We start from the raw sequence: 14,275 nt of genomic DNA, 5'->3' as shown, positions 1-14,275 counted from the left end.
ACAGTAACTACAGGGTAGAGTGTAAACATCTATCATGCAACAGCAGGATTCCTATCCCTCCAGTTGTCTTTAACATTATTCTAACCCCTTAGTTCCCAAATCCTCTTGCTCTAGAAGGTGTGATATAAATCCTGCTGAAATGCAAGCCATACTACTCCTCACCCTTCTTGTTATCTCTTCTAGGTTTTGCTTGGCATATTAATGTGAATCTCCTATGAGACGTGTGTATGCAGAGTAGATCACATCTTACGCAGACTCACTTTTTAGGAGATGCTAAATATATTGACTAAATGAAAATACACATGATAATTTAAAGACGTTCTGAGAAGCAGACACTTCATTTAAGGTAATTTCATAATATTTCGTGATCTTTTACTTCAGTTGACTGGTAATTGCAAAGTTCCAAATGTCAAATTACTACTTTGGAAAAGTGACTTGGATTTCAGTTCTAAATGCAGAAGCCAGAATGTTTTAATTGATTTAACTTAAATGAGTTAAACAAGTTGAACTCCTATATTGACAGGGTAATATTACTGTTTAGCTGGTGACAATGGGAAAAAAATATGGTTTAATTCCCACTTTCTGGATCAACATGTTTTTTCAATACACTGTATTAGCTTCTTTCTCTAAACAATGTGTGTGTTAGGATGTTATTAAGGCACCCAGATAGAGTGTGGTTACAGGGATTTATCTATACAAGCAGTAAAAAGAATTTTAAAAAATCATTCTATATTTTCTGAAACCTGAAAAACGTAAATTATAAAAGCTGTTAAATTGATGAAAAGAAAGCGGTTTACGTAACTTTGTTCATCTACTTATACTTCAGAGTAATGTTGATGTATTTCATTTGTCTTCTATCCTCTTACCCATTCAAAGACTAAGTGAACAAGTATTACTCTTGTCATTTAACTTTCAAATATGTACTTAGTTAACCACCACTAACTTACTTTTAAACATCAGACAACTTATCAATCTTGGCAATGAAATATATCTTAATAAAATGATAGAAAATAAGACATGTTAGTAAGATAAAGTAGAAATGGTTAAGGAACATTTAAGCATAGCTTTAGCATTCGTATAATCTTTGCTTCTGGATAGCTCTTTGCAATTTTTCTTTTTTAATATAGCTGATTTACAATGTTGTGTTAATTTCTTTGCCTTGCAATTTTTATTTGCAAAAATGTTTGAGTTCTTTTAAAAATATCAGTGGTTAAACATCTTAAGCAGCACTGCTTCTTCACTAAAATACATTTGCAATTATTTCCTTCTGAAATTGTCAAGAGATGACTGCTGCTAGTAGATTTTCAAGTTCAATATTTGCCAAATTATTAACTAACTGGATAAAATGTCTCCATGCTTTCAAGCATTCAAACTGTTTCCAGGAGGACAACATACTCCAAAACTATCTGAAAAAGAGAACTTGTTAATCCAGTCAGCATAGCATTTTACCAGACAGGATTATAAATTCTCCTTAGTTATATATAACTTTACTTAGAGCATTCTCTATGCTTCTTCATTAAATATTCCTGGAAATACCTTAGAAAGAGCAGCATGATAAAATGAGAATATGTGTCAAATGCAAGGTACATTATAATATGAAATACTATTGTTAATCAGAAGTGATTCTGTAAGGCTAATATAGCTTACTCTATTTTACTACTGCTACAGAATTGAAAGACTCCCTCCCCTGCCCATATCATGTCATGCAAACAGGAAAGCATGAAATGTCAAAACTGCCTAACATTAAAAAATAAGTCTCTTAATTTATTTGCATTCTAAAATAGAGCCCTTCATCTGAATCTTTTTTCCATAGAAAACACTAACAAATAATGTACAGGATTTGTCAAGCCCATAGAACATGCCCTTTAAAACTTTAAGTTCAATCACTATTTGTTTTCTACTATTATACTACATTTTGGCAGCATCTGTTTATTGGTCTGTCATTGCAGAATTGCAACTTAACAATAAACCAGTCTGACATTTTAGGTCTTGAAGATACATACCATATATATTTCTTTAAAAATAATCATACTTTTGTAAGCAATACTTTACAGTAGACACCTCAAAAATCTACCATAGATGGGAAACTTAAAACGAGAAAAATTTAAGTTCTAAATCTTTATACATATATATCCAGATTTCTATATATATTATATATACATACACAAGTATATATAAAATATATATAATCAGATTTGAAAAATGAACAAAAACTGGGCACTGTACATAAAGTCTTTTTAAAACTCAAACAATAGAAAACTCTTTAAACATTAAACAATTTTAATAAAAGTTTCTGTACAATGCTAAGCAGTTTTATTTACACATAGAAAATGTAATAGGAGTAGTGTTTGAAATTACAGAACTCCTTAAAATTTCAATGGCAGGTAAATCTGGAAAAAATAACAGCATTCCATTCACAAATATCTTCAAGCAATAAATACGTATTTATAAATAGTGTAAATTTACATCAGGATTAGAAACAAAAATCACAAATCTGAAGTTTATTCCTTAGTCTATGTGCAATCCATTATCTTTGTGACTTGGCTGTTAATTTTTTAAACATTTTATTTAGGAACCAGAAGTGTAATAACCGTCATGGTTTCAAAACAAGACAGAAAAACATAAAAGCAGTAAAAAAGTTCCTTACCTAACTTTTCACATTAAAAAAAAGTTGACCAAATAAAGACTTAAAATTTCTAACTACCTTACAAAGAAATGACCAGCTAGGCTAGTATTTTTTTTCCAAGGAAAATTCTGAAGAGGGGAAAAGACAGATGAAAACCAATTCGTCAGCCCAGAAATAGAGAAATATAAAAGAGGTTGTCTTCAAGTCAGTAGTCTGTATGATGTTGCCAGTTTTGTCAGATATATACAAAACATGGAAATTATTATTTTGTTTCTGAAGAACAGCTGATCAGCTTTGTGAGAGTCCTGGAGTAGGAGCAAAGCTCTCCCCTGTCCAGTTGGTTGACACTCCGCACTTGGAAGGTTGCATAGACACAGTTTTCAGCCAGCAGCCTTGCGAGATAGCTACAAAAACCAGTGGTGCAGAACTGGGTTACTTCCTGAATAGCAGAAAAGGTCTCATTTAATGTCCATGGAACAATATCAAGATGAGGAGGATGGTAATGGAGGAGCCTGAAAATGAAAGTAAAGTATGTTACTTTGGTATATAAATTGTTAATAGTGTTTCGTAGCTCAAGGCTACAAACATGGTCTGTGTAAAAAGGTAGGGGCAATAACACTTCTCAAGAAAGTTTAACTGCCTGCCACACTCTGTCCAGTATAACCTCCGTTACTGTCCCCCACCTGGCCAATTTTCCTAAGAGTCTGAGACCATTACCCTACTTAGTGTACCCTACATTTTGGTACTTCTCCATCGATTAGTCAAAAACTCTTAAAATGTTATTAGGTTGACCATTTTTTGAAACTGCTTAAAAATTAAAAGAAGGCTTGTAAAAAATAATATAACAAATCAATTATAACTTCCTTGGTGACTTGCTTCAGAACCTAATTCAACTAGATAATAATTTATTTAACAGGTAATTTTCTTCTTCTTCAAGCAATCTTGAAGACTATTCAAGTGAAAATACCAGAAGCTAAACTTCAAAGATTCAGTTTCTGACCACATACGTGAGAAAAAGTATTGAAGGAATTCAGCAATTTATAAATTATGTCTATTTCTTATTCATAAAACTATTGATGTGCTAGAGTAAAATGCTCTCCCCTAAGCATCTGCTGTTTAAAATTTAAAACTGTGTGCAATTTATAAAGGTATTTGAATTTCATAAGGTTATATAACGTACCAGGAAGTTAAGCTCCATCAAATATTCCTGTAAAGTTACTACTTCTGGCAAGGACAAGGTTTTAAATAAATACAATTAGCTCTAAAAGCAGAAGTTATTTAAAAGCATACATACTGACTCATTTTGTGGACACTAATAACCTATGCACACAAACATTTTATCAACTGAGATCAAATGAAACAAAGGATGTGACAGTGTTCTAAAAGTACACAAACATTTTAAAATGTAGTTACTGTGACATTATTTAGGGCTGGTCTCACTCAGGAAGAAAAGTAAAAATAAAATATGACAATTTCATAGAAATAAATACCTGGAGTGGAGGAGGGGGGAATATGAGTATTTCCTCATGAAATATCTAATGAGTCAAAGGAAAATTTAAATATTTTCATTACCTCCTACTCATTAGGTGGCAGAACAAATCCTGGTGCTTCCCTATCCAGCTAACTATGTACTCACATGTTGGTTTCACTTACTAATGTAAATTGGTCATAGACTTGCATCAGGTCCTCCATTTTGTACTGTTCTAGCACCACAAAATTTTCCAGGTTTCCACTTGTTTTTCTTGCACAATCTTGGCAATGTACTATGTAGGTCTTTCGAGAATTGCTCTCATTAGTGACAAAAAGCAGATTAAAAACCTCCACCTAGTTCATACAAGATAAAAAGCATTCAATAGATACAGTAGTATTTATTTTATTGTACTACTTTGCTATATAGAGTTCTACTTTACAAGGAGTTTTGGACAGTGATTACTGATTAAGAGTGGGTACTAAGACAAACATAGCTCTGTTTAAGAATCTTATAATAGGATGGGTTTATTTTGTACCAGACCCGAAGACATAGGTGGGATTGCATCTTTAGGGGAGTGACCCAGGGGAATGACATACGCATTAAAACCACTGGCAAAAAGCCTAATCCAAAAGTTTGATCAAGGTCAGCCTATTTGTTTTAAATTCAAAACATCAGTATACAATCAGATGAAAGTGATCCTTACTTTCCTTCTACTTCTCAATGATAGCACTGTGTATAGATACTTGTCTTTCCCAATAGACTGAGCTCCTCAAAGATGAAGACTATGTTTTACTCATCACTGAAACTCCAGAGCTTATCACAGAGCTTAGTGCTTAGCCAAACCTCAAAACAAACTTGATGGATTCAATCATCTCAAATAAAAATCAATGTCAAAATTACACAATTTCAAGGTTTGGAATGGATCATTAATATCCCTGGCTAATATATTCAAGGAAAGAAAATTCTCATGACTTCATGTCTTCTTTGAAATTATGTTATTAAAATCCCAGGGTTAACCATGTTTTTCATTACTATCAATGAGCAATAACAAATAACATAAACCTCATAATCTGAGTTGAAAAATTTGTGAACATTCTTCAACTTGTCCCTCACTTCTGCTATTTATTGAGTTGTCTTGTGAATTTTACCTTGAAATATCTTTCTAATTCCTCTCCTTCAATATTCCCACTGCTACGTTCTAGTTTAGGCCTTAGGATGACAACCCTTAAGACCATTGCAATAGCTTCTTATCTCCATCCTCTCCAATCACTTTTCTCTCTGAAATACTTATGCAACTTGGGTACTTGCTCAGAAACTTTTGAGAGCTTCAATGATCTCAGAGGTAAGTACCAAACTCCTTAAAATCATTCAAAATGCTCTGCAAACTTCCTACCAACCAAACTCAAAAATGGAATTTACACAGGCTGTGTTCTAATCACACTGAACTATTTACCCTTTTCTGAAGAAACCATTCCATTTCCCATGCTGTTCCTACAGCTCATAAAAACATTCATTCTACTTTTATTTATTTACTTAATTGGAAAGGAAAATTTGCTTTATTTTTTTTTTAATTTATTTTAATTGGAGGCTAATTACTTTACAATATTGTAGTGGTTTTTGCCGTATATTAATCTTTAGTTGCCTAAAATCATATTCATCCTTAGAGGATGGACTCAAATGTTAATACTTTGATGAACTCATGTGAATACTAGAAAGGAAAACTCAGGTCATTTTCTCCCCTTAGTGTTTTCCTAACAGTCAGACCAACTTTGCATTCACCATAGTCTCATATACAATAGAACTGTTTATAATTTGTCTTCCCTAAGTAGGATGTAAGCTCCTTCAGAGCAGGTACCACATCTTTGCTTCTGTATCTCTTGCGAGCCTTGGCCACAGGAGAAGCCTGACCAACGTACTGTGAATTGTACCAGAGAGAACTGAACAATGATCTGCCTGAAACTACACTGAACTATATCCAGTTTACTGGCATCTGTCTACACCTGGAGTGTTCCCAGTTTAAAATTTCAAGATTTAACTTGACACTTGAAAGTGAACGTGAAGTCGCTCAGTCGTGTCCAACTCTTTGCGATCCCGTGGACTATAGCCTGCCAGGTCCTCCAGAATCCCCGCCATGGGATTCTCCAGGCAAGAATACTGGAGTGGGTTGCCATTTCCTTCTCCAGGGGATCTTCCCAACCCAGGGATGGAACCCGGGTCTCCTGCATTGCAGGCAGACGTTTTATCCTCTGAGCCACCAGGGAAGCCCTAACTTGACACTTATCATCTGTTAAACACAGCTGTCCCTCAGTATCCATGAGGATTGGGTCCAGGACCCTCCATGGGTACCAAAATCTAAGGATGCTCAAGTCCCTTACAAAAAATGGCATACTAACTGCACATAACCTATGCACATCCTCCTCTATATCTAAATCATCTCTAGATTACCTATAATACCTGAAACAAAAAGTTGTTGGTGTATGGCAAGTTTAAGTCATGCTCTTTGGAACTTTCTGGAATATCTCCCCAACCCCCAAATATTTTCGATCTGTAGTTGGCTGAATCCACAGATAGGAACCTGTGGATAGGGAGGGCCAACTATTATCTACCAGATAAATGATTCTAGTAAATACTTTTAGGGTTAATTCAGTTAATTCACAGTTAGTGAAATGGCATTTCACCAGAATAAAGTTTAATATAGTAGTTAAATAACAACATGGAACACAATGTCAATTTCAGTAAAATGCATTACATAAAAGTACATTAAAAAAATAACTAAAGAGAAACCCAAACTGGAGAGGTAAGAGGTTTATAACAACAACTGAATAAGAACAATTATTTACCTCACAAATGCTACAGTAATGTGCTGGTTCTTCTTTTGTTCGCCCATGCCATATAATCTCTTTTCCTGCAGCAATGAGAGCGTCCCTCAATGTCTGACACTGCTTCAGAGTTCTCAGAAGACAATACCTAGAGTATGGGGGAAAGTTATTTGTGACCAGCAACTGAATATTGAATATTTTAAGCATGAAAGATGTATCAACAGAAGTAATGCCAAGAGAGTCTGTTCTAATATCTGTAAGTTCAATTTTATTTCATCAATTTCTCAGATATTCTCCAATTTAAAAAATAAGACTAATGCTTAGCAGGTCTGATAATGATAATTATTAGATCATTTACAGTTGAGAATAACTGTCATCTAAATATCAAAATGTAATAACCTGACCCTGTGTTTAAATATAAGTTGCTAATTTGGGCTCTTATTTGGGCAAGTCAATTAACCTCTTTGGGAGTCAATGTCTCATCCTGGAAATAGGGGTCTGAATCCCAGATGTGAATTCTATGATTTTAAGTAAAGTAGGAAAGCACATTATTTCTATCAACACTACCTAGATACTTATAAACAGCATCACTAATATGGTTGCTTCTGAAACTTTTGATATATAAGCAAAAAAGTATTTATGGATAATAGTTACCACACAATACAAAAATGGTTTCACTGTAGTATTGAAGAAGACACTAAATTCCCTGATTTTGACTTGAATACCGTGAAATCTTTCATTCATATTAACATAATTGAACTTTCCTTATAATTTACACGTTTTCTAATCTCATGCTAATGATACAGTAAATTCTCACAATGTTTGATTTTCCTATAGTTTGCTATCATTACTTGGAGTTGTTTGCTAAGTTCTCTTACTCTCCTGTGGATCTTAGAGGTTCAGGTTCTTCATTTGAATAGAGAAGTAAGACTAGATGATCTGTATGGCACTTTTCAGCTCTAAAATTTGTAGACAATGAAAACACCCTAAAGAAAAGGAAATGGGTTTAGCAACTGAATGCTGTTTGAAAGTAAAGGTCTTATCTGTTTTATGCATAGTCTATTCAGCACTTAGGACAGTGCCAAACATGTAGTAGATGCTCAATAAATATATGACTATGGAACCACTAATATTTAAAGTACGATAAATTATAGCATTTTAAATTTCTCGTAATTTATAGTTCCTTGCTATTTTATAAATTACTAGGTTAAAGTATTATAACTTATCAGAACCCACATAAGTTAAAAGCCAGCATAAAAAAAAGATGATTAAAGATAGTCTGATAACTTATTTAATAAGCAAAAAGTAATATCAACTTTATAGTTGTAAGGCAAATTCCTTAAGCATCATATAGCAATTCTTGAGTATTTAACTTATTTATAAACAAAATAATGCCTTAAGACTACGGTTGCAAGTCAAAGAGCAAGTAAAAATTTAGAACATGGCAAAAACAGAGAGCATATAAACTCAGGCTTTGCTGCTAGCTCTCAAACAGTACCTGCTTCTCCGTTTTTCCCTCCCTGTGTCCCATACATTTCATCTCTGAAGACACTGATCTAACAATAAGTTTTTAAAGCAGGGCTTCACAATAAGGTCTTTTTCACAGGAAAACAACACCCACAACTCAGCAGATACCTTTGGAGATTTATAGACTCCACTAGGATCCCATGTGGGAAAATAAACAAAAATAATACAATAAAAATGAATAAGTAAACCAGACAGGGAATATGATATTAGATACTTGGCACATATGATACCATTTAAGGCTGGTGCAGGAGGCACTATTATCTCCACTCTACAAATCAGGAAACTAGGGCACTAGGACCCTGAGAAGCTGATACTATAAAGCTATTTTTAAGTAGTTGGACTGTTGTTGTTTAGTCGCTCAGTTGTGTCTGACTCTTTGAGACCCTAAGACTGTAGCTCGCCAGGCTCCTCTGTCCATGGGATTTCTGAGGCAAGCATACTAGAGTGGGTTGCTATTTCCTTCTCCAGGGGATCTTCGGGACCCAGGGATCAAACTTGTGTCTCCTGCATTTGACGGGTGGATTCCTTATCATTGAGCCACCTGGGAAGCCCTATTGTGCTAGGGGTTTGTAAAAGCAAAAAATCTCAAGTTTCCCCTCACTATCTTACACTGTACTATCGTCTTTTTGGTCTCCTTTCACATCTTCTTACCCACGCCCCTTTAAAAGATGAGGTTCTCAATCAGCACAGTTCTCCCTCCACCAATACAGAGCCTCGGTCCTGTGGAGTCTTGCTCCACTCTTTACTCAGCAAATGAACTTTCGGTTCCAATGCTACTACTATTTTGGCAGGTAGATTGCAGTTTATAATTTATAATAGTTTCATTTAGAAAAAAGGTAATATACTACTCTTCTGCAAATAATAAAGGGTTAGAGCTAAGGCTGCTAAGAATAAATCCTAAGCCAACAGTATTCTGTTTCTGAAATCACAGTTCCAGAATTTTTATTTTGTGAGATACAGGAATCTAAGAAAACCAACAGCTCTATTAATCTGATTTGACAATGAATAACCAAATTGCGGTTTCCCCTTCGCCCTTATGTTTTTTTCCTGAATGGTAAAATTTTTTGTTCCTTCCCATTTTCAAAAGGTAGTGGTTGGAATAGAAGAAGAATTGAGGGAGACAGAGGCTCTTCTGGAGTCCACAGCAATGAGCAGGTCCTCAAGAAGGAATCTGATTTAACTGAAGGGCAGGGGAAAATAAATAGAAAATAAAGAGATTTAAGGAAAAGATCCTAGGAAAGATACACATATAATAGTCAAAATTTGACTTAACAGTAATCTGTTCTGCTTTGAATAATCCCAGACTGATTTTATATGAAGACAATGTTTGAGTGTATTGAGGAGCTAAAAAGTAAAAGTCAAATAAAATCAGGGTTGCAGTTTCCTCATTTTAGTTTTGTGGAATTTTAATAAGTTTATTGCACAGCAATTAAGAATTCAATTTATTGAACCTATCAAAACAGCAACAGATTCAGACATGGTGAATAGATTTGTGACTGCTAAAGGGGGAGGGGGAGGGAATTGGGGAGGGATGGACTGGGATTTTGGAGTTAGCGGATGTAAACTATTACATATAAAATGGATAAATGACAAGGTCCTATGTATAGCACAGGTAACTCTATTCAGTATCTTGAGATAAATCATAATGGAAAAAGACTGCAAGAAAGAAAGTATATATGTGTGTAACTGGGACTTCCCTGCAGGTTCAGTGGTTAAGACTCCACGCTTCCAATGCAGGGGGCGCGGGTCTGATCCCTGGTTGGGGAACTAAGATCTCACATGCTGAAAGGTATGGCTAACTACATATATATAACTAAATCACTTTACTGTATGGCAGAAATAAACACAACACTGCAAATCAACTATATTTCAATAAAAAAATTCAATCTGTCAAAAAGCAAAATAATAAATTACTAGAAAAAAGTTTAAGAAGATAGAAGATGCTGTTTCAAATGCATCTTAGGGACGGGGTCAGAAATTTCAGCATTTCAGGAGCTAGAGAAGTTGGGAATCAAACTTTCCTTTGACTTTGCAAGATCAGTCAGGATCAATCTGGTTTTAGGACTAATGTTTTTAGTTGTTTGAATAAAAGACTACACAAAAAGCAGGGGCTATTAAAGGCAGATTTGGCTTGGAAGAAAATCACAAGAGGCTGACTGAGGGCTGGATGTATTTGAGGTTATAGAGAACATAATCCAACCAAAACCCCATTTGGCAAAAATGAAACCTAAAGTGGGATGGAATTTTAGAAAATGGCCTGCCGTAGGCGATAGAAATGAAAATATACTTGAAATATTACAATAAAAAAACTGAAGACAATGAGGACAAATGATTATACACAGTATATTCATAAATCAATACATTAGGCAAAAGACAGACAGACTAAGTATGTCATGGACGCTAAAAGGAGAGGGAGGTAGAACTCACCAAAGTTTTCATAAAGAAGTTGCCAATTTAAAAAAAAAAACAATAAGAAGTTGCCGATTTAGATGAGACAGGAAGGAGAAGTGGGAGGAAGGTACCTTCCGGGCAAAAAGAATTCCATGAGCAAAGGTAGTGTGGGGATTATTTAGGGACTAAACAACGGTTCTTATGACTTTAATCTTGGGATGAGGTTTCCGGACTAGAAAAATAAAAGAGTGAAGCCAGAGTGATATTAGATTATGTTAAAGTTAAGAAAACACTGTGATTACTCTGACATTTTGGGGGTAACCTAAGGTTTTCAAAGTAAGTTCCCAAATATTGGTGTGGAGATAAGCAGCAGCATGGTTTAACTTGGTATGGCACTTCTAGTCTTTATGGTAACAATCTCTGCCACTAAGAAGTACACGATAAATAACTTTTAAAAGTGTACCAAGAAGTACCTTGCCTTGCCCAATCTGTCTTACTGAAAGAGCCATGTAGGCAAAGTGAGCCAAAAGGTAAGCCCTCAAAACTTGCCACCTGTCACTCCAGAGGTAGATTCACCTCGACAGCAGTGAGTATCTGAATGCCAGTAAATCATCTAACAGTTTCATTTAAATCAACCACATGGCTGAAAATCAAGGTCTCAGTCAATGAAGAAATGGGTATCTTAAGAATTTTCAGAAAAAACAAGCATGAAAGCAAAGTATGTGTTAACCATGAGAATGGAGAGCTTTTGGATTTTTTATATTTTGTTTGCTCAATGTTATCACGAAACACTGTATGGTTAAATATAACCCAAGGACAACAGCACTAGAATCTATGCTATGTGGTGATACCACTTACTCAGTTATTAGGCCAATAAGCTATGACTGTAGAGTTGTAGAACACTTCATATAGTCACTGAAACATGGGAATCAAAGGAAAAAGGTAACAGTTTGCTTTAATTTATACTCAAAAACTCAGTGCTAGTGATAAAGTATATATTATATAGATAACAGGGTAGATAGGATAATAATCTATAATATGTGTGAAAAAAAAAAGGGAAACAAAAATATTATTAATTCTAAAAGAGATCAAATCTAGACTAGGGTATCCCTAACTTGTCTGGATCATAGGATTCATCTAGATCACTGTGAAAGAGATTCCCAGGGTTCTTCACACAGAGCTTTGAATTTACTTATTAGGAACAGAGTCTAGAAATGAATTTTAATAAGTCTCAAGTGATTCTTATGATTAGGCAAGTAAAAACTAGTTGAACCTCTTACTTCATTAGAAACAATGTCTAAAATCTGTTAACGATATTTTTCAGCAATTACCATGTTTTTATGATCAGAGCCATAAGAGATCACAGAGAAAAAGCCACAGAAAAAGCTCCTATGAAAGAGCACAGATTCTGGAGTTAGACTGCCTGGGTTCCTACCCCAGCTCTATACATAAGTCTTAAGTTTCCTCAAATGTAAAGAGGGCACATCTAACTATGTGCTATTCTGAGTACATATGTTACATACATGCTTAGATTAGTGCCTAGAAGTTAGTGATCAATATTTGAACTTAAGTGGAAATTTTCAATTGTGCTAAAATAATTATTTATTTTATATATCCTAATATATCACTGCAGATGGTGACTGCAGCCATGAAATTAAAAGACGCTTACTACTCCTTGGAAGAAAAGTTATGACCAACCTAGATAGCATATTCAAAAGCAGAGACATTACTTTGCCAACAAAGGTCTGTCTAGTCAAGGCTATGGTTTTCCAGTAGTCATGTATGGATGTCAGAGTTGGACCGTGAAGAAGGCTGAGCACCGAAGAATTGATGCTTTTGAACTGTGGTGTTGGAGAAGACTCTTGAGAGTCCCTTGGACTGCAAGGAGATCCAACCAGTCTATCCTAAAGGAAATCAACCCTGAATATTCATTGGAAGGACTGAAACTGAAGCTGAAACTCAATACTTTGGCCATCTAATGGGAAGAACTGACTCATTGGAAAAGACCCTAATGCTGGGAAAAATTGAAGGTGGGAGGAGAAGGGGGTGACAGAGGATGAGATGGCTGGATGGCATCACCGACTCAATGGACGCGAGTCTGAGTGAACTCCGGGAGTTGGTGATGGACAGGGAGGCCTGGCGTGCTGCGATTCATGGGGTCGCAAAGAGTCGGACACGACTGAGCGACTGAACTGAACGGAATATATTTTAGAGGATAATAAGATATATTAACATGGACAGTCATAGTTCAGTGAACTGAAGGAAGAGTTCAGTAGCTTTGCTTTTATTGTCTTTCTTAATGCATTTCTTTGTGTGGGCACTGGTCTACTTTAAGGATAGCTAATGGTTCAGAAAACTCAACAGCTAACACTTTAGCAGGGATTACCTATCAGCCAGCTAAGAAGATACACAGCCAGCTAAGAGATCATATCTAACCCATTTATTCTTTTCTTCCTATACTCCTAGTTTCATCAACAAGAATAAATATCTCACTGCATGGCCCAAGCCAAAACCCCAGAAATCCTGATTCCCCTCTCACCTCCACCACTCAATTAATCCATACATCTATTTTACCTTCTATCCTTTGTCTTCCTTCTTATCTGAAATATAATAAATACCTTCTAATATGCCTCTAAATCTTCTTCCCTCCACTGAGTACTTATCTTGCTGGCAAGTGATCTACCATGCAAATTTGATTATTAAAAAGATTGAAAATTCTAAAGGCTTCTCATTAGCAGCTGCTGTCAATGTTAAGTCTCCTTGAAATGTTTAGCAACAAAATTTTAAATCTATACTCTTTAGCTGATATAAATGATCCAGTAGGGTTTAATCCTGAGAGACATTTCAAAATTTAGTCTAAAGAAGGAGAAACTAAGCTTGCTTGCAGTATATGGGATATGTGGAAAAAAGTTTATGTTCATTAAAACGGTGGAAGGAAACCAAAAGAGATGTTAATGTACTAAGCTTCCACTAAAATGTTCCTAAGGAGTTAGGCTATGAACTTTTCAAGTCAAGTTCACTGCAGTATAAAATGAAAGAAGTAATCAAGATAATGAGTATTCCTCTGACTCATGACAATGTAGGAGACATCTGGAAGAATGTGAAGGAGAGTATGAAGATGACTGTATTTTAGAAACACAGCTAGGATGTAGAAATTTTGAGATTTACTAAATGACTTACTCAGATGAATGACTTTATGAAATTGCAAGGCTCCAAAAGACTCAACTTGAATTTAAAAGTACAAAGAAAAAAACAAGAATGGTATAGACTTTTAAAAATAACTACAGGTAATTCATGCTCAAAATGATAACAAAGGATTAGTAGATGACAACTGGAGAGAACATCATGTCCCGTTATTAATCACTCGGTACAAATACAGTTTATAATTTTTTATAATCCCACAAATTTTTCATAAACTCACTGGTGTTGAAACTTGACCTG

The 14,275-nt window shown here is 35.1% G+C and overlaps 1 protein-coding gene across 22 annotated transcripts in view; it reads right to left on the bottom strand.

Moving 5' to 3' along the window:
• Positions 1-2,262: 2,262 nt before the first annotated feature.
• Positions 2,263-14,275, bottom strand: part of KDM6A (lysine demethylase 6A) — a 181,268-nt gene continuing 169,255 nt past the window's right edge. For 8 of the 22 annotated variants that reach the window (XM_027963010.3, XM_027963011.3, XM_027963014.3 and 5 more), the window contains 4 exons: positions 7,795-7,902; positions 6,938-7,064; positions 4,280-4,450; positions 2,263-3,138 (listed from right to left, as the gene is read on the bottom strand). In XM_027963010.3, the coding sequence (XP_027818811.1) occupies positions 3,109-3,138; positions 4,280-4,450; positions 6,938-7,064; positions 7,795-7,902 (436 nt within the window). In that variant the 3' untranslated portion in view covers positions 2,263-3,108. Of the gene's footprint in view, positions 3,139-4,279; positions 4,451-6,937; positions 7,065-7,164; positions 9,624-14,275 lie in introns of those variants that run through there. The other 14 variants (XM_027963012.3, XM_027963015.3, XM_027963017.3 and 11 more) reach the window with 2 other exon arrangements.

Source organism: Ovis aries, chromosome X, assembly GCF_016772045.2.
Source record: "Ovis aries strain OAR_USU_Benz2616 breed Rambouillet chromosome X, ARS-UI_Ramb_v3.0, whole genome shotgun sequence".
NCBI classification, from domain to species: Eukaryota; Metazoa; Chordata; class Mammalia; order Artiodactyla; family Bovidae; genus Ovis; species Ovis aries.
The sequence above is the reverse complement of the archived record's forward strand: the minus strand, read 5'-3'. Positions and strand labels throughout refer to the sequence as shown.